The sequence below is a fragment of the Oreochromis aureus genome, linkage group 6 (genome assembly GCF_013358895.1).
Source record: "Oreochromis aureus strain Israel breed Guangdong linkage group 6, ZZ_aureus, whole genome shotgun sequence".
NCBI classification, from domain to species: domain Eukaryota; kingdom Metazoa; phylum Chordata; class Actinopteri; order Cichliformes; family Cichlidae; genus Oreochromis; species Oreochromis aureus.
In genome coordinates, this window is record NC_052947.1 from 1512123 (window position 1) to 1539336 (window position 27214).

General features: G+C 43.9%; 2 protein-coding genes across 4 annotated transcripts in view; one reads left to right on the plus strand and one right to left on the minus strand.

Moving 5' to 3' along the window:
* The window catches only part of tenm3 (teneurin transmembrane protein 3), a 298938-nt gene that overhangs the window by 124575 nt on the left and 147149 nt on the right, over positions 1 to 27214 (minus strand). The window lies entirely within an intron of this gene.
* On the plus strand, positions 4059 to 21982 carry LOC116329762 (interleukin-1 receptor accessory protein). Its single transcript, XM_039613613.1, is given in 13 exon segments — positions 4059 to 4403; positions 4853 to 4936; positions 8226 to 8436; positions 11614 to 11782; positions 11866 to 11937; positions 13974 to 14103; positions 14532 to 14680; positions 17531 to 17674; positions 18498 to 18641; positions 18776 to 18845; positions 18847 to 19010; positions 19013 to 19060; positions 19063 to 21982. Coding segments are annotated over 13 exon segments (1758 nt in total). The 5' UTR covers positions 4059 to 4194; the 3' UTR covers positions 19227 to 21982.

The following is a 27214-nucleotide window of genomic DNA, read 5'->3' on the forward strand; positions in this document are numbered from 1 at the left end:
CACAAACCCAACGTAACAAAAGAGCCTGTGTGGAATAAATAATTTCATAAAGATATTCAGACATATTCAGACCGCACATATATATGTCTGTTTTCTTTGGTTTTCTCACTCACTTAAAAAGTTGAAGTCATGGATGGAGTTATGGAAAAAATGATGACAAGAATGACCCCAAACAAATTTTATTTGTCAAGTTTGAAACAGATTCATGTTGTTTGTGTTTGTTTTGAAAGTTGTTGAAAATAAACATTAACAGTTTTTGTCTTTGCAGGGCAACTTTCATCTCCGCCCTCGTCTTCCTCTTCACCGTGATGGGCGGGACTTCCCTGCTGTCAGTCAGTCCAGCGCCCAACAGGTAGGTGACAGCTGTGACAGGTGGGATGAGATCGAGCTCCTCGGGGGGTCGAGTCAGTGACTTGAGTCTGTTGGCAGGAAAAAAATGCATTTTTGTCTTTCAGCAGCAGCGACGCAGAAAACATAAAAAAAAATCTGAATGCACATTTGTTTTAAAAGCTTCAGGTAATTCTCATTTAGAGGCACAGGAGTGAGGATGAAGTGTGGATTTGGATCAATCAGGGCGACGAGTTCTTCCTGCGCTGAAGGGAACTGAGAGGGACAAATACGAGTGCCGTGTTTCCCTGTAAGAGCCTCTCGGGTCTGCTTAACTGAAAATCTTTCTTGTTTCTGTGGCGCAACTCTGCAGAAGTGAGGTTAATTAAAAGCCGGAGCTCTCGCCCCGTGGGACGGCGAATGGATGGTTCCTGAGCGAGGAGGCTCATTTGTAACGCTGTCGGAGGGTGGAGGGGAGGTGATGGTGGGCAGTGGGAGGTCAGTGTAGAGGAGGTGGATGGATGTAGAGTGAGGAGGAGGGGAGGGGACGCTGCAGGCGGAACCTACACGAATTCTTCGGGGAAAGCTGCTCTCTTCAAACGTGCCATAAATCAGCCGTTTCAAAAACAACAACATGTGATTTTAAATTTCACCCTGAAGGTCGCGAGTTTCCTCCACGCCACACTGCAGACACACACGACTGACTCGGGCTGCACATCCATACAGCTGCTTATAGAGACTAAACAGGGCCTGACAAACACTCATTCCTGATAACGATGATTAAAAGCAAAGATGTTTGGGTGTAATAGTAGATGTGAAGAAATAAACTAAAGCTATATTTGATGTCTGAAAGGCTAAAAACTACAAAAGTAAATAAAATGACTAAAGTCAAACGTCGATTCTGACACGAGTTGCAGATCAATGTTAAACTGTTTTCCCGACTGTTTCAACCAGATTATTGATTCCATTTGCAGAAGCATCACAAAACACAGCGACGCCATCACTGTAGTCTTATTATCTTCATACAGATCGCTGGGGCTGAAGCTAAACGCTGCAGCTTGTTACGGATGGATGGATGATGTGTGTGTCGGGAGGTGCAGAGGTAGGATCAGACTGGAGGCATTAGTGTAGGTGGATGGATGGATAGCGAGGGAGGAGGACGGGCAGAGGTGGACGGATGCTGGAGAAGGTTTTAATAGAAAGACTAATACGCCGGCCGGAAAAACCTGACAGGTCAATTACCAACACGCACACTCGATCCAGCTCCGCACAGGAGGGGCACAGAGCCTCCATTAATCCAGAGCTCGGTGTTCACGATCCTCAAACCCACCTGCACTTTAGTTTCTCAAACTGAGGCTCGGGACCCCAGACGAGCCGCTGGGAGTCGGTGGTTCTTCTGTCGCCACCACGAGATCGAAACTGTTTCTGTTGTTGCATTTTTCTCATTAGCAGGATTGTAATTCATGAATTACCTGGTTTCTATGGTTACAGAGGTCCCACTGATCCCTGATAATGTTTTGCACCTTCAGATAGTTTCAGTGTTTCAGTTTGAACTGTGAGGTTGGCCTTAAATATGATTTTAAGGGTATTTCCTGTGCTTAGGTGGGTTTAGGGGTCGCATACATCAACAAAAAGAGTCTGCTCAGACGGCGTCTGAAGCCTCGTGGTGGATGATAGTCATCCTCATTATTATCCTACGCTGTGTTGAACAGCAATCATCTTTATCCTCCATTTAATTCATTCGTTCATTATAGATGAGGTGCTTGAAGACCGAGCTGAGTGCTTTGTAATCTGACTGACTGATTGGCCTCGGGTCAGTGCTGAGACCGCTGCTCAATTAAATCAATTCAGGGAAATTGGTCTGTGCTAATTCTGATGATCAATTGGTAATTTAAGTCCTGCTTACGATAAAAATCCAGGATGAGGGTTTGCACTTTCTCTTTTTAGTTACGGCCATCAGTTAGAGCTGTTTCATCTTCACTGCAGGAGAATTACACCAGCTATAAATACGACAGCACTAATGGCTTTACTGACACCTCATTCAGCGTGGCACGATGTCTGCTTTGGGAAAATTCACCCTGTAGTTTTTTTCCTGTTCCACCTTTATATGAGTTTCATAAGCAGAGACAGTGACAGCAATCTGGAACTTAAACAGATGTTCGTGTAATTTCTATGCTGATGATATTTTATTGTCCATTTCTTTAGGAATGCCCAGTTCACAGAGTATTACAGAAAATCCCTGATGCTCATTTTTTGCTTTGAGCTTCATTTAATAAAGAGCTCGTGACGTCAGTGAGCGCTTCGCCCGTATTTCCAACTGAAAATAGACCCGCAGTAGAAACGTATCAAAGAGCATGCCTGTGACTAAGATGATGATGTCATAGTTAAACATGGAGTCTGTCTGCACCCATTCGTCTACACACACTCGGCATAGAGCAAAGAGGCGGAGCCGTTACGAGTCGGTGAGCTCAGGTTAAGAGAAAGAGATGATTTTGATGTTTCACCTAACCAGAGACCTTCATCACCTTCAGCTTCTTCACCCACCGCCGTCATACCTGCAGCAAGCAGGGCTGAGTCTGAAGGGGGGCATGGGGTGTGCGCATTCAGTTAAAGGCTTTGTAAGAATATTCTTCCAGATTACTCGAATAATATATAAATAAAATATTAATGAAGTTGTTTTCATATTTACAAAATATAAAAATAAAACTTTTTTTCCACAGACCAGTTAAAATATACGTGGGCCAGTAAAACTCTGACTGAGGGCTGTTTGGCTTTATTCATATTATTAACATCTGCATCATCAGAACATCTGCAGCAGGAAACATTTCACACACGCACCAAATCATCCAGGCACAGCTCAGTCAGAACGAATAAAGCCCGTTTTTATTGCATACCTTAGTTTAGGTTGCATGTTTACATCGTACAGAGGCGACAGAGCTGCTCGGAGTTCAGACTGAGCAGAAAAATAAAGGCGGTCACATATTTTTGCTGTATTTCTGTGTATGTTTCTCCAAGTTTCAATAAATCACTGCACCTATTTCCAATTTTCCTGCCCAACATAAAGAAACGAGGCGTGACTGTTGCACAGCTCTGTGCTACAGAAAGCTCCGTGTGGGGCTGGTTCAGCTCTGCGGGCTGGGCTGATGCAGAGGCCGTGTCCTGTCCCCTGTTCTCCCTCCTCTGCTTTCCAAACATAAGAGAGGCTAAAAAGCCCCAAAACATACCAAAAAAATTCTTTCTGTGTTACATAATCTGGTTCCCACACTAAATTTCAAGAAGTAAACAAGGTTTCAGTTGGCTCTGGACATGTGAGGCAGCAGTCATGATAATCTGTGCCGGGTGTCTGTCTGTGTGCCAGATGCTGATAAATTGTGTTTCCCAGCTGGACGCTGGGATATTCTGAGCCTGGAGGTCGGGGTCAGAAATCTCTGAATCTGTGCCTCCATCATATCAGCCATCTGTTTACACGCACGGCTTTGTCCTTCACTCCTGCAGCTTTTTGCACCAAATTCAATAACCGCTGCAAGCAGTTTAATCTCAGCTCCGAGGAGTTTCAGTGCTGCAGCTGCCCTCTGCGCTTTAATCCTTTAATGAGACGGACGCGTAATAACGGCGCTCCTTTAACAAGGCCAGTTAACGATGACATCCACTAAGCTCTGTTTAATTCGCACATAAAAACTCTAAATCGGAGCCAGACCAGCATCCTGGACCTGATCTAGAGAGGGAGAGGAAGAACCCCCACGAACTCCTCTTCCTCTTCCTGTTCACTCATCAGTTTATGATAAAAAAGTTCACCAGTTGAATGTTTGGCTCGTTCTCGGTGTGATCTGCACGCCGATGACTTGCTTTGGCTGAACTGTTCCTTTAATGTTCCTCTCAGAGCCCATGTGCTACGACTGGGGCGAGTCCAGCGTGGGGGCGGTCTCTGTCGTGGAGGGCGAGGTCGGTTGGCTCTCCTGTCCTCTTTTCTCTCATCCCTCTGTCTACAACTACACCTCCACCCAGAGCGCCGGGCACAACCTCTTCTGGTACCGCCTCCCCGAGGGCCACGACCTGGAGCAGCCAATCACGTACAGGTAACCCCCAGATGTGTTTGTGTGTCGTGTTAACGCGTTGGTGTCGTTTTCAGGGGAAGTTTAGAAGGAAGATGAAGCCAAAGGACCAAAACTTGCTTCATTTTTCTGCCCTGCAGGTTTCCACTGCTCCTGTTCATGGTTTTAGGTTTATTTCTATATAAACTTTATGTTTTCTGCAGAATAACAGAGGGAATAAACAGCCAATGTGTTTGTGATCGATTACAGATGAGCCTGGTTGAGTTTAAAGCAGATGGGGGGGGTTGTGTCTAATTAAGGCACTTTGAGAGGAGGTGAATGATGAAGTGGGCTGTAACGATTTCCCTTCCAGAGAGGACGTATGGTGTTTGGGAGGCGGCTCGATCCGCCTCGCCGACTTTGTTCTAATGTTGTTCTAATTGAGTCGTGTCTGATTTACGTTCACTCATTCGTGATGTCATCCTGCTCTGCAGCTCGCGGCTCAGCAAAGACAGAGAGAGACTTTTTCTGCAGCCGGCCATCGCCGACGACACCGGCCAGTACATCTGCATGCTGCGGTAAGACGCCGGGGCTGCTGGGAAAGGTTGTTTTTAAGCTTTCATCTGAACCGAAGCGCCTGTTGCAAATATATACTTATATATGTATATATGTATATATTTGTCTTGATGCACGCTCAAACATCCAGGCAAGTAAATCCCAAAAGGTTGATTCTGTTCATCTGGACGTAGAGGATTCCTGTTTCCTCACATCGAGCCTCTTTAAACACGACCTCCTCTTTTCCTGGAAATCTGTTCACATTTTGTTTCCTCAGGATGTTTTAACCTTCAGAGCCTGTTATTCCTACACACAGAGTCTGTTTTCGCCCGTCAACGGCCCAGAGCGTCAGAACCTCGAGATTTTATTACAAATACTGGTTTTATACTGGTCCTTCACCCTCTGAGTTCAATACCAGCCACACTGGGACCAGTTTGTAATCCTTCTGTTACGACCAGAAATGCTATTTTTATTTCAAACTGCTTTAAAAGTGCTACGAAGCAGCTTCCCCAAGCCAGCCTCCAGCACACCTTTATCCTCAGGTGTAAATGATTAGCAATTCAACCTTAGCCACACCCACTTCCACTGCCGCTGTTGGCGAGGGTGACAGAGGACTCCATCTCCAACAGCATTCAGTGACCACATTATATTTAACCTCACTGCAACCACAGCTGACCTCTCTGTTCTCACATTTATATAAGTTCTGACGGAGGGTCTTCAGACTCGTCTTTCTCTCGGATAGGTCTCGATTTTAGCAACTCCAACCGGCTGATTATCCAACACGGACCGGTCCAGCGCGGTCATCAGCCTGTAGATCAGTCAGATAAAACGAGCCGCTCTCTTAGCTTCGATCCTCCGTCTTGGCCGCTCCACACTTAATCATCCAAAGTGGCTGTGAGAGCATCTTAAAGATGTGCCGCTCAGCTCCACGGATAAGTCCTGTCAGCTGGACTCGCTCCAAACCTCCAAGTAACACTCAGCAAACGGGATCAGGTCCCGAGGGGATGAGGAGGGTCCGGGCGAGCCTCCGGGCAGAGCGAGATGACGACATAAAAGTGATGATCACGTGATGCCGACTGAACTTCTGTCAGTAAAGTGTCACCTGCCCCGTTTTACTAAAATTATTTACGTTTGACTTTTCCTCGTATTCATTTTGAGTGATGGGAACAGGAAGCAGATTAGCGTTACTCGACCTCACGAGTCACCTGACCATGCAACGTACGGGAACATATTTATAAATGAGTCTTTTATTCTGAAATCCAGAAGAATGAAAATGTGAACTAGTTTTAGGAGTTAGAGTTTTAAGCGTGAAGCATTTTGACGGTGTGGCGATGACACGTTAATCAGATGGAGTAACAGCAGCAGGCTGATGTGAGCTCATCGAGCACCTTGAAACACAAAAAGACGAAGAAGCGTTTTAAATGACGAGCCGACGCTCGGAGGACGCTTTGTTTCACCATTTCTGTGTTTGATATTTAACCCGCTCAGCCCCCCGAAGGGAAGGCCGATACTACGATACTAAAACACTCCGACGTCAGCCGGCTCTTTGGAAATCCCCGATAATGACATCAGCATTGTGTTTGTAGATCTGATACGAATAGAATAGATTTTAAAATACAATTAAAAACATTATAAAATTTGAACATTTATATAAAGCTTTTCGCCAATGAGCGCTTCCAAGATGAGATTCATTCATTTCTAATGACACTGAAAAAAACATGAAAACTTAGACGGCCATGCACAAAAGTCACGCTTTGTTTTTAAAGATGATTATTCGTGGAATTTTTATTAGACAGACAGGAGAGAGAGAGGAGCCGGACTCGAACCCGCTGCATTCTGCACACGGCATACACTCGCCCACTAACGCGGTGAGCAAACGGCGAGGCTCTGCAGTGAGTCAGTGAGGACGGGAGGGGTTTCCTCCAGCTCCATCAGAACGTTTTTGGGGACTCGGAGGAGTCGGCCGTAACAAAACTGAACTGGACAGATTATCTCAGCACATAAATAAAACACACACACACACACGTCGGGGATTCATATCTTGTGGGGACTTTTAATTAACATAATGCTTATCCTAACGCAACTGTAACCCTGACACGAAAACCACATTTTGAGTCTCAGACACGCCTTCAAACTTGTGGGGACCAGGATTTTGGTCCCCACAAGTTTACTGAACTTCCAATTTTTGGTCCCTACAAAGGTATGAATACACACACACACACACACACACACAGAGCAAACATTTCAAAGGTGGATGGAGATCAGGCTCTGTCCGAGAGTGCATTACAGCTCTGCCTGTAAGTCGTCTGAGCCACGATCAGATTAAGCTCACATCAGTTATTTTGTGACTAATGAAGACATAAAAACTGGCGTCTGTGTTTTTATTTTCATATTTGCTACAAACACAAACGTATTTCTTCTGATGTAGTCGTTTATTTCACTGCCGGTCCGTCATCATGACGAGGCTGCTGCCGTCTGTGGTACGAGTGCTGCCAGAGCTGCTTACGGTACCAATACTGCAGCAGACCTCAGAGAACAAGGTGATCTAGTTCTGTGTTCCTGTGTGGTCAGGTCACTTCCTGTTTCCTCTGTCTTACCAGCTTCAGAGAATTATTTGGCACATGCACAAAGCCGTGCAGACACAGATGCAGGAATAGCGTCCACACGTTTCAGAGGTCAAAACTCGAGTTCTTACGAGACTCTGAGTTCACGTATTTGTAGCTTGTAAGTTCCTGACGTTTGGTTTTGAGAGTAAAACAGCACAGCTGGGCTAGCGTGTGCAGGACTGTTCATTTGATAAGATAATAATTAGTTTGTTGGTGATGTTTAGCATCTTTAATCTGAATCTCAACCCTGTGAAAACATAAGAGGCTCAGTAGTTTTAGAGTAGATGAAGCAGAGAGTCAACCAGCTTCTTTCTGCTGTGCTGATGATGCCGAGACCAGCGATGACCCAAAATCACAGCCTGTGTTCGCGTCCTGCGGGTTTGTGGTTTGCTCTGCTCCACTTAGTCACGTTTCAGCTGAATGCCGTTTCTGAACACCGTCAGTTCCCCGAAACTTGCAGGCTTTTAGAAGAGCTGATGCAGCATCGTGGGAAACATGCGCCTTCCTGAGCTGGCGCCTGAGTTAGAGTCCACCCCAGACCGTTTCCTGTGTGTCATTCACTCTCAGTCTGTCCTCACTTCCCTACATAATCTCCATACTGCCCCCCCCGCCCCCCATAAAAATCTGAATGTTTGACCTGAGCTGAAACATGCAGATGCTCTGGATGGGTTCCTGTTTGCTGACATCTCCCGTCTCTGACTTGCAGTAACAAGTCCTCCTGCAGTAAGATCGCCATCCGCCTCAAAGTGTTGCAGCCGGACGACGTCGTTAAGTGTGGGCTTCCAGTTGCTGTGGCACCGATTGAGGACTTGATCCCTTTGCAGGAGGGGAAGACGTTGGACTGTCCAGACCTGCAGGACGCCACCAAGATGTCAGAGAGCACGCCAAAGGTCCAATGGTACTTTGCGGCGCACCTGGTAAGTTTTCAGCACTGCTGTTAATCCCTGTCCTGTTTCATCTGCAGTCTTTGATTCTGTTGCATTCAGATACTCAGAATCACATTAAAATAATGCTGCTCACTGAAATAAAGCCTGGTCCTTCAGGCTCTGAGTTCTCTGTATGAAACCAAATTAAAACCTTTTAGACACTCGGTTCTTTATAAAGCCTGAATTTACATTTCTTAAATGTCAGTAGATCAAAAGTAATCGAGTATATCTTTAATGTTATGAGGAAAATGTAAATCGTCTGCAAATAATAACATTTTCATAGTTTTGTAAACAACATTGGGCCCCAGCACTGAACCTTGGGGAACGCCACAAACAGCAGAACTCAAAACTGAATCAAATACCAAACATATCGATGTCTGTTCTGCGAGTAGTGACTTAACCAAGTCTCTCTACCAATGTTCCCTCTAATTCTTCATGTGTCTGAGCGAACACACAAACTCCCTGAGCGATTCCTTGGACCACTGTGAGCAACATCAGACGTGTGCACTGTGGTCACGCCAGCATCGAATCCATCCAAGTTACATTAAAATCAAATTACAGCATTTACATTTATGTTAGACTACTTTTAATTAACTGCTTTAGCCCACTTACAATGAAAATGTAAAAAAAATCTTGTTCATGACCTGTGTAGGATGTTAACACTATTGGAAGTAAAAATAACTTGAACTCCAATTTCGAAAACACAACTTTCTTTTTTTTTTTCCTTTTTTTTCATAAACCTCTGACTTGTATTATGAGTCTGTGGTCAGGGAGAGAGTCTGTAACTCTCTGTCTGCAAAATACAGCATATAATGACCAATGTTGGGCAATTAATTATATAGTTACTGTCACGCCCGGTGTGGCAGGCGTGTGGAGATTATAGAGAGGACCCAAAAGGCGGCAGCTCTGGTGCAGGTGAGTCTTTATTTACACGCTGTGGTACAAACAACAAAGGCAGGTGAACAAGAACTGAAAACCTAAACTGGGAAGAGCTAACAAACAAACCTGAAACCTTGGGTCGAGAAACGGAGATGCAGGGAGAAAACACGAGAACACGGAGGGGAGCAACACAGACGAACCAGCAACTAACAGAGGCAGACATGAGGCTTAAATACACAGAAGGATAACGAGGGAATGAGACACAAAAGGAGGGCACCGCTGGGAGTAATCAGACCTGACGAGACAGGGGAAAAGTAAACTGAACACACTGAGATAAGACAGAGACTTTTAAAGTAAAACAGGAAACACATGCACGTAATGACAGACTCAAAACGCAGACTAAACACAGGGATACACTGGTAGAAAAGAATGAACACTAACCGAGGAAGAACAGAACCAAAATTACAATAATAGAAAACACAAAACGCTGGGTCAAAAGGACCCAGGATCATGACAGTTACTACTTCAAAAAAGTAACTCAGCTTGGCAAACAACAAAGTTTTTTGTAGCTGTTTATTTTTTTTAATGCAGCCAAGGTGTTTTTTTAAATAAACATTTCAAACTATTTACAGAACAATCAGCTGTTCTGCATCAAATCTGATGCCACACAAATTATTTGTGCCACTCCAAAAAATAATTTCTGTCCACTATGAGATAAAGAAGAACACCAGCCTGATACCTGCAGGCCTGACAACAGGAGACGTATCACTGCTGTAACACCTGTAACATTCAGCAGCCGCCTCATTGTTCTGACACACACAACAAAACTATTGACTACACTACACACTAACTACACACTAACTACACACTAACTACACAAGATTTGTGCTAAACGTCTCAAATCTCTCACATCTCAGAACACCGCCGTCACTCCTAAAACTTCCCCCCGTTTCTTAACAACTAGATGCCACGTTGCCATATCATTTTTTGATTGGTCGACACGGTACTTTTTTCGACCAATAGGAAAGGGTGGGGGGGATTTGTTTTTGCTCACAGGCTTTCGAGCGTTTTCCTTATAAAACGCTGTTTTTACCGTTTCTTCCCGCAGTAAATATAAACAACGATAGTATTCAGGAAGAAAACCAAACATTGCAGATATTTTATCATAACTCTGGTTTTACGTGGCGATCAACACAATTTAAAAAACTGGTATAAAGTCCACACTTTTTCCGTCAGTTGTTCCGTCTGTCCTGCTCACATCTCCAATGGTTGGACACGTTGTCATTAACGTGGCTTCACTGCACATCAGCCACGCCGCTTTGCTCGCTAAAACACCGGTGTCGGCACATAAGGACGCTGTCATAGCCTGTCAACGACGTTGATTGGCTGCGTATATACGAATGTGAATCACATTATTGGCTGGACTATAGGATAAGGTGGCATCGTTCTAATCCCATACAGGAGCAGCCAGTCACTTACTAACACTGCAAAACAGAATTCTTAAAGTTTTAATTTCAATTCAGGTTAGATTTTTTTTTTTTACCCTTCCTGTCAGCGATTTTTCTAATGGCCGTACATTATGTGGCTTAGTTCATGAAATCTTTACCTTTGTTTAGTACTCTGACTGTCGTTAATATTTTTCTACGATAGAACATTTCTTCACTTATTATATATTATTTTAAAGAAAATCAAGGCAGTGTTTCAGGGGCAGAGGTGAAATGATGACATATTGATGATATATAAATATCCCAAAAGATATTTAGTTTGACTTTAGGTTATTAGAATTCAACTAACTTTGTATAAAGTCATTTTCTATATTTTGAAGATAGCAGTGGGCCCAATATTGAGCCTTATGGAATCCCACAAAATATAATTTACCTGCTTTTCAATTAAGTACTTTATGTTTAACTAGAAATAAATGTGTTTTGTAAAGAAGTGCTGCAGAAGTCTCACTGGGTTCGTCATACACCTTGTGATACTAATACATTGAGTATTAATCTTTTTCTCTCACAAATGTTTTTTTTCTCTTCCTCATATGAAAGTGTGTCTGTGTTTTTGCAATAACAGTTTTACTTCTCCTTTCAATTAACAGAATATGTTCAGTGTGGTATTCGTGTTTTTCCTTTCTTAAACGCCGCAGCTCTGTTCATTAATCCTTCTGTCAGCGAGTCAGTGAAGCCAAACAGCTGAACAGTGAACTGAAGCTGAGCGGAGCTGGAGAATCTCACCTGCAGATCGGGTCTGGATGGGCTGCATGAAACTAAAGTGTGTGAATCTCGCCGTTCTCAGGTGTGTGGCTGGTATCCGTTCTGGGACAGCGACAGGGAGCAGAAAGGAAACAGTCTGCAGGTTCACCTCATGATGGAACAATATCAGGGTTTGTATTACTGCAGAGTCCAGTACCAGAGGAGGAACCAAACACTCAACTTTACCAGGAGCATAAACGTCACCGCCATCTGTGAGAAACCGTTTCTGCTAACTCACGTACAGGCATTACAGGCAGTAACCGTGCAGGTAACCAGTGCTCTGTTTTACTCTCAGTGCCCCTCTCGCTGCCCAAAGAGCCCAGCATCATGAACCCGACAAATGACCAGATCTTCACTGTCAAAACAGGTATGTGAACAAACCCCCCGAGCGCTGTTCAGTCGTCTTTGTCTTTGCACGTTTCTCCTGTTTGTATTGCAGTATTCGGCTTTACAGCTCAGGGGTCTTGAGGACGTGCTAGAAGCTTCTATGTGAAGATTTCAAGATGAGAAAGATTTGCATAAACTTCATGAACATTTGAGCGTCCCTGCCGTGACTTGGAGATGGCAATCATAGATCCCTTGGATTTTACTTTGGGGCCCATTGTTTGGTTCATATTGCTGGCACTAAGTCAGAGTCCTGGTGGGCTGTGGGCTCAGTGGCCTCATGTCTGCTTCTTGCAGATGATGTGGTCGTTCTGGCTCTGCGATGACCTCCAGCTTCAGCATCTCTCAGTCTGAGACCAGGTTCCCATCAGGAACAGGCTGGAGTGCCCGTTCCTTCAGGAATGAGTTACTGCCCAAAGAGTCATTATGAGTTAAGGTGGTTCAACATCTGAGCGCAATGCCTCCTGGAGGTGTTTCATGCCCAGTTTGGAGGAGACCCCGGGGTAGACCCTGGGCGAGAGAAAATCTCTGTTGGCTGGTTTGGGAACGCGTCGTAACAAGGAGTGGAAGGAAAAATCAAGTTTTTAAGGGTTTTCTTTGTGTGGTCGTTCACCCTGAGCTGCTGCAGTCGTGCATCATGGAGACCCTGTTTGTATGCGAGGCAGCAGATGCATTGATCGGTGCAGATGACAGCCGGAGGTCGCTGTTGACGGAGCGATACCGGGAAACCGTTCAGTGTTAATTTGTTATTGATCAGAAACGATTGCTCAAAATGGAAAACATGCAGACAGATAAAAACTGTAAAGAACAGAAAAACCAAAACAAACAGAGCTTATGTTAAATACACAGAAGTAAATAACTTCATTTCATTGATTTGTTTCTAACTGATTGCTGTTTGATGTGATTGGCTGTCCTGTGACTTCTTCACAGTGGGAACATAAATTCTCCAGCTTGAATAAAACGTGCTGCACAAATATATTTGAACCCATTAAGGACATTTTGAGTGTAATGAGGTTGATCTACAGCAGCCTTCAGTCCTGCTCACACTGATGAACACAAAGGTCTGCACAGACCTCCACGTCTCTCATTAACACAGAGGACGGGGACAAGGGTGAATCTAACCAGGCTGATTTGTCCAGATGTGCATGGACAACATCAGCAGTTCATGGAAGAGTCATGTGGCTCTGTGGAGGAAGTTCCTCCACCCTCAGCTGCACTCTGAGGACGTGACGGAGACGGACAGGCGGCACTTTGTCTGCCAGCAGGTTCTTTCAAACTGGCTCTCTGAGACTCGACATTCACAAAGTTAATCGTCCGCTCAGAATTAGTGGAACGTCTCATAAAACAGAACGAGCTGCTAACGGCGTGCACGGACACGCGCTCCATCAACGCACACGACATGTACACACAGTGTGAGTCGGTGCTGATGGAGGTGAGCAGGACTGCAGCCAGCAGGCTGATAAATGTCTGAAGGAAACGACTGCCACAGCGCCGTCATCAGCAGCAGTTTAAGACTTCAATATCAGCGTCGTCGTCTGTAAAAGGAAAATAAAGTCATGAAACAGCAGCTGCATTTTCCAAAGCCGCAAAAACTGCGACTCCAAAAAGTTTGAACGGGTCATTAATTAGACCGAATTTAATCATCTGTGCAGCAAAGAAACATCGAGCTATAAAACACACCCGGGAACATGTGTTCTGCACGGATCGCTTAATAAACCACAAATATTAAACAGAAATGAAACCAGAGAATACACTAAAATCACTTTGAGTCATGTCAGTCACCAAGTTGGAAAAAAGCTGCAAAGTGAACTTGAAGTGGACGTGTGCCGCTCATTTCCAGCTCCACGTGCAGCTTTGCATGAGTCGCAGTTAAAAACGACCATATTAGGATATTCCCTCTCTATGACATCATACAGATCCACGAGTGGAGTGAACTGTTTAACATGAACATCCACGGCTGCAGCAGGAAACACTTTACCTTCATCCTGGACTGAAATGAATATTCTTCTGTCTCTTCAGGCACCGAGGTGCGTCTGGTGTGCAGAGGTCAGCTTCCGTTTGTCCTGGACAAACCCTCGCGGGAGATCTGGTGGACGGTTGATGGGAAGACGCTGGACAAACTTCCTGATCGATTCAAACAAATTAACAGGTGCGAACAGAGCCGCTCTGCACGGGCGCTTATTATAAAGTCAGATCTCCAGATAAACTTGATGATAAGAGCGTTGGGCACTGCTAAGGTTTTTGCTCTTTTTTATTTGGGTTTTTCATTTTAAATGGCGCCTCCTTCACTTTCATCAGCGTCTCCTATTAAGATTTTCTGTTTTACAAAAACAAGATAAAATGTGTAAAGTGCATCTGTAGCCTCAGTGCTTATAATGTGAAAGGAGCTGATTTTCTTAAGGTGTTTAAATTAAACAAACTTGAAATACAATTTTATTGATATATATACTAGGCTGCGAGACCATCAGCAGCACAGCATTTGTTAACAACTCAAACAATCAGACGAAAGCAGCGAAGAGTAACTTTCTGCAGAAAGCGTGCTTTTATTTTGAAATGTCGTTTCTTTTGTGGTTTGAGGGTGGTGAGAGACCACTTCAGGGACCTGACTATCGAGAGTATCCTCGTGATCCAGGATTTCCAGTCCCAAGACATGAAGCGAGAGTTTTACTGCTCCGTGAAGAACGAGCGAGGCTTCGATACACGCAGAGCTCAGCTGGAGGAGGAAGGTGAGGAAGCGCCCTGGTAATGTAGAACTAGGGGTGGGTTTTAATAATCGATTTATCGATTAAAATCGATTCTGGCTTGGATAACATGAAATCGATTCATTAAAATCCTGAATCGATTTTTTAATATAAATTTATTTTGCCCGAAACGCCAGAATCTCAGGTGAAACCTCACAAAATTTCAACAACCACCAAACAGCTAAGACAGTAAATGAGAGCAGGTACACGGATTCTGCACAAGGATGTAAACACACAGTGCGGACCCGCGGATCAGAATCAGTGAGATGTCGCCTTTCTCACCCGACGGGCGCTGCAGCTTTAAGCGGCTGTGCGCGCTCCCGCGGACGGCAATCACTTTCTGGCAGACAATCACTTGGCACAACAACTGCACGGACACGGTCGGGGCTGAAAGCCGACAGCTCGCTGATTCTGATGTTTCATGGTCCGCGCTTTGTGTTCACGCCCCTTTTGCGCTGATTCTAAAGCTGTTAGTTTTATCTCTCTCCAAACAATATTGACCGAACCAGCAGCAAAAGAAGATCCAAACTACGCTTCACATAAACAACAACAACTCTGACTTTTACTGTTTTGCTTCCACCACGATGCACAGCTCTCTCTCTCTCTCTCTCTCTCTCGCTCTGTACTTCAAGAACAGTTTCCCGTCTAAAAATCTGTTTTCTGCATTATTCGCTTGCTTGTTACGCACAAGTCTGGTCGTTGTTTACAGCGCTGTCGGCTGCTGTCTTTCCTTTTTTCGCTTTTACATTCTTCCGAAAAGAAAACCTAATTTCTGCCGCTCAATACTGAACAAATTTAAACTTTTTAAAATTATGCAAAATGCAAAACGCTTAACCATGTCTCTAATAAAACCGCTGTAATGTCAGAGGTAATGTTCATATGTTGATTAATGGTTTTCTTTCGTTTTTGATGTACTGCAGAATATTTTTATAAAATCTCAGGCCAGGAAAACCACCTTCATGTTTTTCTGTGTTTTATCTTCAGTTACTTTGACACAAAGGCATCTGCTGTGACGCTCACACCTTTGATAAAGTCTTGCGTGTGTCAGCTTCCTTTTTATAGATACAAAAATATGTAAATGTACTGATCTGAATTATAATATTTCTGACTGTCAAAATTTCCCAGATTCAAATCGAATTTAATTGAATCGAATCGAATCGAATTGAATCGAATCGTGGATCAAATCGATTCGGGACCTTGTGAATCGGAAACAAATCGATTCTAGAAATCAGTGACGATACCCAGCCCTATGTAGAACTCCCACTGTGGACTTCCACAGGGGGCGCTCTTGAGCTCGAGCGGCGTTAGATAGAAAGGATCAAAGGCACAGATATCCTTCCATTTGTTACAGGTTTGTTACAATGCAATGATGAAGGCATGGTAGCGGCAGACCTCCTGTATGGGCTCAAAATGTGGTCATAAATATTTTGTACTTGTAAATCAGGATTTGTATGTGTAAAAAGAATTTGTGTGTGTGTAAAAAAGATTTGTGTGTGTGTAAAAAAGATTTGTATGTGTAAAAAGAATTTGTACGTGCGTAAAAAAGATTTGTATGTGTAAAAAAGATTTGTATGTGTAAAAAGAATTTGTGTGTGTGTAAAAAAGATTTGTGTGTGTGTAAAAAAGATTTGTATGTGTAAAAAGAATTTGTGTGTGGACTTAGCCAAAAAAAACCCTGCAAGTTACAAGTACGAATTTTGACCCTATTTTTCTTCCTGTCATCTGATTGGTCAATGTCATGTCAATCACAAATGTAACAATCCAATCAGAGAACAGATGGGTTTGGCTGTCGGAGGGGCACTTTTTTGAACTGCAGGTCCTTGAAGGGTAATACAGTTTGAAGCTGGAGGATCTCTATATAAATATCCGATAGCAGCTAGGTCCCCTTACTTTCAGCAGCTGTTGAAAGGATAAAGTTGTGGTATGTCAGTGGTTAGAAATACCATTATTACTTTAGGATTAGTTTAACACAAAGTCAGGGCTGACCCGGGACCATTGCTGTGAGTCACAGTGCGCAGCATAAAGGTCCTTTCACATCGGACGCAGGATGTGCTGCTAATGCTAACTAAAAGCCAAGGATCCAGAATTTGTTGCGCTGGCTGCTGAGCTCTGTGGGTTTTTGCAGCAGCTCTACCTGTACTAGATGCACCTGCTCCTTGTCGTTTCTATCTCTGACTTTATGTCCTCTACAACAGTTTCTGGTTTTTTTTGCTAGTTCTTCAAATGTTCAATAAAAACATGTATGCTAATTCATAACGAAGAAAGCTTTGTAATGAAGACTGTCATTTCCAAAACACTGCCCCCCCCCCCGCGGTCCGCAGCGCTGTTGAAAAGGCTGTGGAAGTCCCTGTATAAAGCAGGTAGACCCGTGACACAAAAATCACCAAACTCGGACGACCACAGACTGTTTTCCTTCGTGGTGATGAAGGAAAACGCTGGGTTGGCATGTAAAGGGCATTTATTCCTTCAAGGACCTGCAGTTCAAAAAAAAAGTGCCCCTCCGACAGCCAAACCCATCTGTTCTCTGATTGGATTGTTACATTTGTGATTGACATGACATTGACCAATCAGATGAAAGGAAAAAATAGGGTCAAAATTGTACTTGTAACTTGCAGGGGTTTTTTGGCTAAGTCCACACACAAATCTTTTTACACATACAAATCTTTTTTACGCACGCACAAATTCTTTTTACACATACAAATCCTGATTTACAAGTACAAAATATTTATGACCACATTTTGAGCCCATACTCCTGACCTGTGATGAAGTGTTGTTTTCTGTCTGTGGGGGTGTGGTTTAGCCGTCACTGAAGCCTCAGGTGTGCTTGTGTTGCAGTGTCGCTGCCCACCGTGGAGCTGGGCTGCGGCCTCGGCGTCACTCTGCTCCTCATGCTGATCCTCTTTGTGGTTTATCATGTCTTCTGGCTGGAGCTGCTGCTGCTCTATCGCTCCTGGTTCGGCACAGACGAGCGGCACACAGGTGAGACCCCGCCCCCAGCGCCCTCCACCTGCTCGGCCTGTTCCCTTTATGAACTGCAGTCACATAAACCCTCACATGCAGCAGTTTTGCACCGTTTTTATCACCTTTTTGTGTGATTATGATTCTGCATATTCGGGGTGTAAAACATGAGGTAATAAAGCTGCAGCCTTGTTTTTTGCCAGGTAACTGAAATATCTGCAGTGTCACTTCACTTTTTACGCCCTGACACTAAATTTCTTCTGGTTACGAGTCGCGGTGCCTGGCTGTGCTCGCAGCATTTAGTTTATTAAAGGAGAACGTTTGTGACCCTAAAATCACTCCAGAGCTACATGTTTGCGTTTGAGGACACTCAGTCAGCTTCTCACAGAAAAATCCCCTCGCTTTATCTCGATCAGAGGCAAAACTTGACATTTTTCATATGTCGTAGTAGAAAAAGATTGTATCGTACATCTGCAAATCAAACTTGTACATACCAGAAATGTCACACAGGATGTCTGAGCAGTGTGTGCAGGGACGTTTTCATGTAGAAAAATGGGAACAGACGTGGAGAGCAGCGATTTACTGAAACATGCAGCATATTTGTAAAGTCCAAAACCTTGAGTGAGACTCTTCAGCCATGATGTTTAGTTTTGTAGAGAATGAAGAAGAAGGAGGAAGAGGAGGTGCTTTATCAGATCAGTTTCCACTCACTTTTATCTCACTGACTTGACATGTGTGGGTGACATTTACACACTGACTTCCTGACGACTGAAGCTCAGAAGTTTCCCCTCTGTAATGGATCCTGTGTGTGTGTGTGTGTGTGTGTGTGTGTGTGTGTGTTCAGATGATAAGGAGTTCGACGTGTACATTTCCTATGCGAGGAACAGCGAGGAGGAGCAGTTTGTTCTGTTGACGCTGCGCAGAGTCCTGGAGAACGAGCTCGGGTACTCGGTGTGCATCTTCGACCGAGACAGCCTGCCTGGTGGGAGTGAGTACTCATGTGTGCTGTCACACACACACACACACACACACACACACACACAATGAACAGGTGAACCAAAACACACGTCATCCATCCATCCTTTCATCCGTCCATCCTTCATTACCCCTCTCTCCCTGCAGCCATCACAGATGAGACTCTGAGTTTTCGTGGGTCTCGCAGCAGGCGCCTCCTGGTGGTTGTCAGCCCGGCCACGCCCGCAGGGCTCCCAGGCTCTGCTGGAACTCAAGGCCGGCATTGACACCATGGCACTAGCCGGGCACCTGCGGGTGATCCTGGTCCAGTACAAGCCGGTCCGGAGGAAGGGTTGGGTCAGGGAGCTGAGGCGGGCCCGGGTGGCCCTGGCGCTGGTTCGATGGCAGGGGACAAGTCCAGAGAGCTGTCGTCACGCTTCTGGAAGAGGCTGAGGTGGAGTTGCCCGTGAGGAGGGTTAGCAGCCGAGGGAGGGACGAAGAAGAGAGCAAGGAGGTGGCGCTGATGAGACTTCACAGTCAGAACAGTACAAACTCCCAAACGGGGCTCATCAGCAACACCATCAAAGACCCGCAGAAAGTCCTGAACTCTGCAGCGTAGCAGCAGCTCTCTGAGAACAGTTACACCTTTAAAGTTACAGCTGATGGAGCTCAGCATGGGGAAGGCTCGTGTTTTCTCTGAATGAGAGTTATTATAGTCATGTTTTAGACCAGGACCAACTCAGACTTATTCATTTTATGAAACAAAGTTTCATTTTCCCTTTAAAGATGTGAAAAAGTCCACAGCCATGCTAGCAGCTCTGTCAGTATTTACACCAGAAAGCATTTCCCAACAACAAGCTAATGTTTTTATCAGTGTTGCATTATGAACAATGCTAAACTTTTCATGTAAAATGGCACGTTTCAGCGCCCTGGGTTATTGAGACTGTGCTCCAGCCTCGCTTCCTCTTCAGGTGATGTTTGGCCAAAACCACTTACAGATACCCACGAGGTTTCCTTTGCCCACCGTGCAACGACACATGATGTCATAGTGTGACTTGTTTTGGAGAAAGTTTCAGTTTTAAATGTGACAGTCGCATTTTTAACACAAAACCACAATATTTGCTGAAGCCAACCAAATTCCTGATGCCTGAAGCTAGCTGCGTAGTTCTTGGTGCTTAAATATAACAGTGAAGTCTTGACTGTGCTTTTGTGGTTGACAGAGAACACCATATGAGTTCAGTAGTCAAGTCTATTTATATGAACCATATAATCATTGACCAACAGGCTGCACAATAACCAAAACCTCCCAAATGGTACAAAATAGTTCAAGTAATTTAAAAACTGTTAAAAAAAATACAGTTGGAATGAACTATGAACCAAGCTCCTTGGAATTTTACAAAAACTGTGTAAATTTTTACATCTAGCTGAGAACAGATGACTGGCTGCTCGATACCTTTGGTGCAGGTCGAGCCCAGCACTTGAAGCTCAGAGGATAGATGTCCATGTATGTGTGAGTCGTATTTCACAGTAATCATCTAACAGCTGTGGAGATATTTAAAAAAGAAAATGTAAATCTCACGATGGTTCATCTTTGTGGAAACTGTGATTGTTTGAAGTGGTTCATTAAACATCGACGTTCAAGCGTGGATGTTACCGTCCTTACTGCAAAGCTGCTAGCATGGCTAAAAATGAGCTCCAGACTAACTTTTTAAACGTTTAGTTCATTAGTTAAAATGCTGAAAGCACCCCTAGAGGCTGCAGTGTTCATTACAACAACAGTAAGTCTGTTTTCTCAGTCCTGGAGCTAAAGTCACGGTGCCATTAAAGCTGGTCGCCCTCGTATGGAGAGCAGGAGGAGGACGATGCAGGTGCTCCGCTAGAAGTGTTTGTTGGAAATGTGGATATTTTAAAGGTTTTCAGTGTCACTCATTTTCATTCAACTTTGATATTAGCTGCCATTTCATCATCTACAGTATCCACTCATTATCACGTGCGTCATTATCACATTCATGTATTTCATGTATTTTGTTTGTCCAGAGTTAAAAACTTTGAAGACGTTTGTGCTTTCTAAACTGGTGCTTTATAAAAGAGGTTTGGTTTTACTTTAACTGTATTTTGTGCAAACATGCACAAAATAGGCTTAAACACATGTTAATCAAATCGTAACACACAGTTAACACACTAATAGACTATAGAGGTGGATTAAAATTAAGCTCTGTATCTGTATCATGTTAGCATTCAGTGTTAGGTAGATATGGGTTCAGTCGTTTTTTACTACATATCCTATAATAACCAGTATCAGAATACAGTGACCTGTTGGTGGGACTGGTGGAGAGGTTTAGGATAACAAAGTGGGTAAGATTCATCCTCGGGGGGCCACGATGACCATCTATACAAAATTCATTCAAATCCATACAATGGATGCCAACACATCACACGTGCCACAGATGGGCAGCATTTCCATTTATATATCTGTATGTCCTCTGTAGCTGAATGTAGTCGTAATTTTAATTGGTTACAAAGAGCACAACACCTGCCTAATGAGCAGGTCACTAGCAGACTTCCACAATCACCTATAGTTTGTATGAAAGATACTGACTTATCTGAAAATACCCACTAAATAACCACCAGGCAGTCGTAAAACTTAAAGTGCGACACAAACTGGAAATGAATAAAGTTTGCCTTCAAAGTAAAAGTTATGCCTTACCACTGAAATCCACTCAAAGAGTACAACTTTTACTTTGAAGGCAAACGTGGCAACAAGTGATTTCGTTACCACTCAGTAGTTGACAGTGTTTTCAGACAAATCGGCCACTTTCATTCAAAGTACGTACAGCTACAGTAATCCAAGGCAATCACGAGGTCTTTGGTACAACCAGTTTCACCCAGTAACAGCAACCTCCAGGAACCAGTCAGGGAACACCCACATGATGTGTGCTTGCACACATGTAACATAGAAGCAGATTCAGCTTGGATAGTTGTGACGTTGAGGTGTTTTTTGCACAGACGCCAGCAGAGAGGTAAAGCTGGGTGTCATCTGCATAGAGGAGTTATCATACTAAACAACACATTACAAAGGAAAACCAAGTATGGATTCATGCACTGCAGGTTTTAGATATCAGCATTGAATACACGTAACCTGATATCTGTTTGTTAATTACTGTGCACTTTCTTTATTTTCCACTTTATATTTGATATTTCAACAATAAATCAGCTCTCATTGTTTGTTTTTTCTTACTAAAATATGCTACGCTGTTTATCTCTAACCTGAAAAATCAGTATTGTAATGAGAGACTGCATCCTGCACTTTGTCACGCTCTGAACTGTATATTTTATTTCTTTTTTTGGTATAAAAGTCTTTTCCTTTCATCATCATTATTCATGTCAGTGTTTTTTATTTGAGGTCTTCCATTTTCAGAATTACACACAAAAAAATAAAACTCTATCCCTCCGCAAGGTCGTACCTTCCATCCATCCACACCATGAATGAATGATATCTGATATTTTGTGGAGAACATAAAGACAATGTCTCCCAGTTTGATGTGTCTTCATGACGATTTGCCACCAAATGTCCAATGCTGACAAATCTCAGGTGAAGAATCAGTCCAGGTCCAGGTCTACTCTAAAACTGAATCCCTTTAATGTTGTGGTGAAATGTTTATGCAGATCTATCCCTGACATTTTCAGTAAATCTGGAAACAATCAGACAAACTAAAGTTGCCACATCTCCTCCTTGGCAGAGCTAAAAATACCCGTGTACGTGTGGATATAAGCTGAATTTGTTAGTCTCTGAGCTGCAGTCCTTGAGTCTTTTGTCTGTCCCCTGTCAGACCTATCAGAGGCCATCCTGCAGTCAATGCAGCGCAGCCGCCGCCTCCTCTTCGTTCTCAGCCCAAACTTCCTGGCAGAAAAAGAGCTTCAGTCTCCTGGAGTGTCGTCTCGGTCTGTACCTCGAGAATAGTCTCCGAGCCTCTATTATCGCTGTGGTTTACCGCTCAGTCAGCAAACTGGCCTGTGTGGAGGTCCCTCAGCTCCGTCAGGCCACCATCACCACCGCCACGTGGCGAGGAACCCGATCTGAACCGCGGGCGCCTCGCTTCTGGCTCAGGCTGAGGCTGGCACTGCCCGTCCGCCCCCTCGCTCTGGGCAGGAGGTTGATCGACAGCACATCATCGCACTCAGACCTGGCTGCCATGGCCCTGCAAAGGGCTCAACGGATCCAGAGCCAGAGCGACAGAGCCAATCAGGGCCGGCGAAACGTTAGCCGCAGAGACAGGCGGACGCGGCCCAGAGGGTACGTAAAGAGAGGGGTCGTAAAAACGGAGGAGGGGCCACAGCACAGAAGGAGCTGTTCAGGGTGCGCTGGGTTTATGGGTAATGTAGAGGGGGCAGGGGTGGAGCTTACAGTAGAGACGCAAACACAGCAGGAGTCATGCGACAGGACAGAGGTTCGTTCAGACCCGGTCCCAGAAACACACCCCAGCCCAGTTCCTGACTCCACCCATGATGCTCACTGCTCTCCTAACCCCACCCCCATACACCACCTAGATTCTGACTCCGCCCTCACTACCAGTCAGGGAAACAAAATGGGGAAACACAGCCAACAGCAGTCGGTGAGCGGTTCCAGGACGTCCGAGGAAGTTCTTCCATCTTAGGGGGGAAAGGGGCGGAGCTTGTGGTGAAAATGTTACCACCTCCACCCTTTGATAAAGACCTTTATTTCTAACTTAAAGTGGATGCTGCATTCAAATCACGTCAGGAAAATGCAAGTGTTTGGAAGGTCAGAAGAAACATGATGAGTTTGTCCTGAGGGAGGCGATAGAGAGCAAAGTCCAGGGGTAATTCAGATCTTTAGAGTTCATCCTCTGGAGAGTAGGAGGTCCGTATATTTCAGGATGATCTAAACGGCAGATCTTGAAGGTTTCGGAACTTCTGCAATGGTACAAGAACTACGCCTACATGAACAAAAGTACTGGGTCACATCTCCTAATTAGTCAGTTTGAATTGAAGTAGGTGCTGTAACAGGAAACCATTGTTGCATCAAGGAGCTTCCCTCCTAAATGTTTCACCACGCTTTCAGTGGTATTATTTCAAAGTGGAAGCTTTTAGGCACTCAGCCATGCAGTGACAGACTGTGTAAAGTACGTGAGTGGGGTCTCGAGTGTTCAGGCGCACAGTTCGCAAAAGTCAAAGGCTGCAGCGCTCCAAAGCTCCTCTTGCATGGCCGAGCAGCTCTTACAGCTGTCTTGTGTGGGTGGTCTCGTACTTTTGTCCATATTGAGGAAGTTAATACACCTTTTAATCAACCAGAGTATTGTTTCCCTAATTTGGTCTCTAGTAAAACTGCATCAAGGCCACAGAGAAACGCTGCCTTAAGGACAAACTCAGGGACAAAGTTTTCAGTGTCTTTCCTTAATTCACAAGATTTACAGCTCACAGTGAAAATATGAAACCAACACATCAAAACACTTTGAATCTTTATGGCTTTTATAAGAGCATCAACCTCTAATAAAATTAAGCTAATGCTAAAGTGCCAAAATCTGCAGTTCCTCTAATGGCCACTTGAGGCTCCAGCAGCGAGTCAGTCCCACAGATGTTAAAATGTCTGATCTTACAGCAGAAATCAACGTGTTTACAAAAGGTTTTGTTCTCTTTAGCTAACTCACCTGTTTAAATGATCTTAAGGCTTAAAATTTGCATTATTGGGGGTGTGGCCTCCTTGATTGACAGGTGGACAAAGGGGCTGCTGCTGCTACACCCACTGAAGATAAATGACAAGAACATGAGAACAATCCAGGTTCATGTTTTATGGAAGAAAGTACCTCATCAGCCGGCCACCACACGACCTCCATTAGCAGGTGACGACATTAGCTGCTAACAGAATCCCAGTTCACCTATAAAATAACTGGAAATGCCTTATTTTTATATATCTTACTTTAGTCTCTGCGTTTTCTAATAGAAAGGGAGTCCCTTGTTATTTATGTTGATTTAATAATGTTTCCACAGCCCCGTCTGTTTTCACCTGAGACCTTTAATCAGTGTTATCTCTTCTTGTAGCTTTGCTGTTTCTGCATGTCAGCTGCTGTTCTCAGATCAAACCCTGCTTTTCTTTGATGACTAATAATGAGATGAAACTGCTCATCTTTACGTGGAGAGACTGAACGTGCTTGTACATGATGTGATACCATTTCTATAAAGAGATGTTGGTTAATAAAAATCTATGCTGATGACAATAATTGCTTGGTATCTGGTTATGTAGTTGCAGGACTTTTATTTTGACATTTTCATCAAATGTCTTTTCTTCATCACCTTCCCATCGAGGATGGAAAACATCGTGCCAGGATTCAGACATGTCGGCGGTTTATGGCATGAAATGGAAAACACACTATCATTAACTAGAAAGCGAAAATTTCAGAAGAAATTTTATGTGTGCCTATGCCGCTGCTAATCACTGTAGTTGCCATTCATACGGCTACAGAGAGCAAAACTCAGAAGAGCAGCCATTCTCCACCATGAACTATGGTAAAAACAAACACCGCTCACGCTTCACAGATGACAGCTTACAGTTTTGTGTAAAGATGAAGTTACTTCGTACAGTGCCGATTTGCAGACGCTGTGCACACAGGTTCATGAGCAGAAGTCCCATTGTACCACGGCAGACCCGACAATGTTTGCATGAACACGCTTTGAAGCATTACATTATGGACCACTTTTCACACATGCATTCACTTTTTGTTTTTTGTTATTTCTACACAGTGTTCTGAATGATGAACAATGGTCTACAGCCAATCTTGTGTATTATTATACAAACTTTGGTTGTAAGATTCAGATAACTATTTAATAAAAGCTAAATATTTTATATGAGAGTAAGAAAGAAAAGTATATCTTTATGTCCACCTTTCTCTGTTAATGCCCTACCTGGCCCCCTGGCAAAAGCTTTGCTAGATCCGCCCCTGCACAGTTACCAGCTGTCAGCTACACAAAAAACAGGAGCTTGGTGTTTACAGGAGTGCAGAATTATTAGGCAAATGAGTATTTTGTCCACATCATCCTCTTCATGCATGTTGTCTTACTCCAAGCTGTATAGGCTCGAAAGCCTACTACCAATTAAGCATATTAGGTGATGTGCATCTCTGTAATGAGAAGGGGTGTGGTCTAATGACATCAACACCCTATATCAGGTGTGCATAATTATTAGGCAACCTCCTTTCCTTTGGCAAAATGGGTCAAAAGAAGGACTTGACAGGCTCAGAAAAGTCAAAAATAGTGAGATATCTTGCAGAGGGATGCAGCAGTCTTAAAATTGCAAAGCTTGTGAAGCGTGATCATCGAACAATCAAGCGTTTCATTCAAAATAGTCAACAGGGTCGCAAGAAGCGTGTGGAAAACCAAGGCGCAAAATAACTGCCCATGAACTGAGAAAAGTCAAGCGTGCAGCTGCCAAGATGCCACTTGCCACCAGTTTGGCCATATTTCAGAGCTGCAACATCACTGGAGTGCCCAAAAGCACAAGGTGTGCAATACTCAGAGACACGGCCAAGGTAAGAAAGGCTGAAAGACGACCACCACTGAACAAGACACACAAGCTGAAACATCAAGACTGGGCCAAGAAATATCTCAAGACTGATTTTCTAAGGTTTTATGGACTGATGAAATGAGAGTGAGTCTTGATGGGCCAGATGGATGGGCCCGTGGCTGGATTGGTAAAGGGCAGAGAGCTCCAGTCCCACTCAGACGCCAGCAAGGTGGAGGTGGAGTACTGGTTTGGGCTGGTATCATCAAAGGTGAGCTTGTGGGGCCTTTTCGGGTTGAGGATGGCGTCAAGCTCAACTCCCAGTCCTACTGCAAGTTTCTGGAAGACACCTTCTTCAAGCAGTGGTACAGGAAGAAGTCTGCATCCTTCAAGAAAAACATGATTTTCATGCAGGACAATGCTCCATCACACAGCGTCCAAGTACTCCACAGCGTGGCTGGCAAGAAAGGGTTTAAAGAAGAAAAACTAATGACATGGCCTCCTTGTTCACCTGATCTGAACCCCATTGAGAACCTGTGGTCCATCATCAAATGTGAGATTTACAAGGAGGAAAACAGTACACCTCTCTGAACAGTGTCTGGGAGGCTGTGGTTGCTGCTGCACGCAATGTTGATGGTGAACAGATCAAAACACTGACAGAATCCATGGATGGCAGGCTTTTGAGTGTCCTTGCAAAGAAAGGTGGCTATATTGGTCGCTGATTTGTTTTTGTTTTGTTTTGAATGTCAGAAATGTATATTTGTGAATGTGGAGATGTTATATTGGTTTCACTGGTAAAAATAAATAATTGAAATGGGTATATATTTGTTTTTTGTTAAGTTGCCTAATAATTATGCACAGTAATAGTCACCTGCACACACAGATATCCCCCTAAAATAGCTAAAACTAAACACAAACTAAAAACTACTTCGAAAACATTCAGCTTTGATATTAATGTGTTTTTGGGTTCATTGAGAACATGGTTGTTGTTCAATAATAAAATTATTCCTCAAAAATACAACTTGCCTAATAATTCTGCACTCCTGTATGAGAGTAAGAAAGAAAAGTATATCTTTGTGTCCACCTTTCTCTGT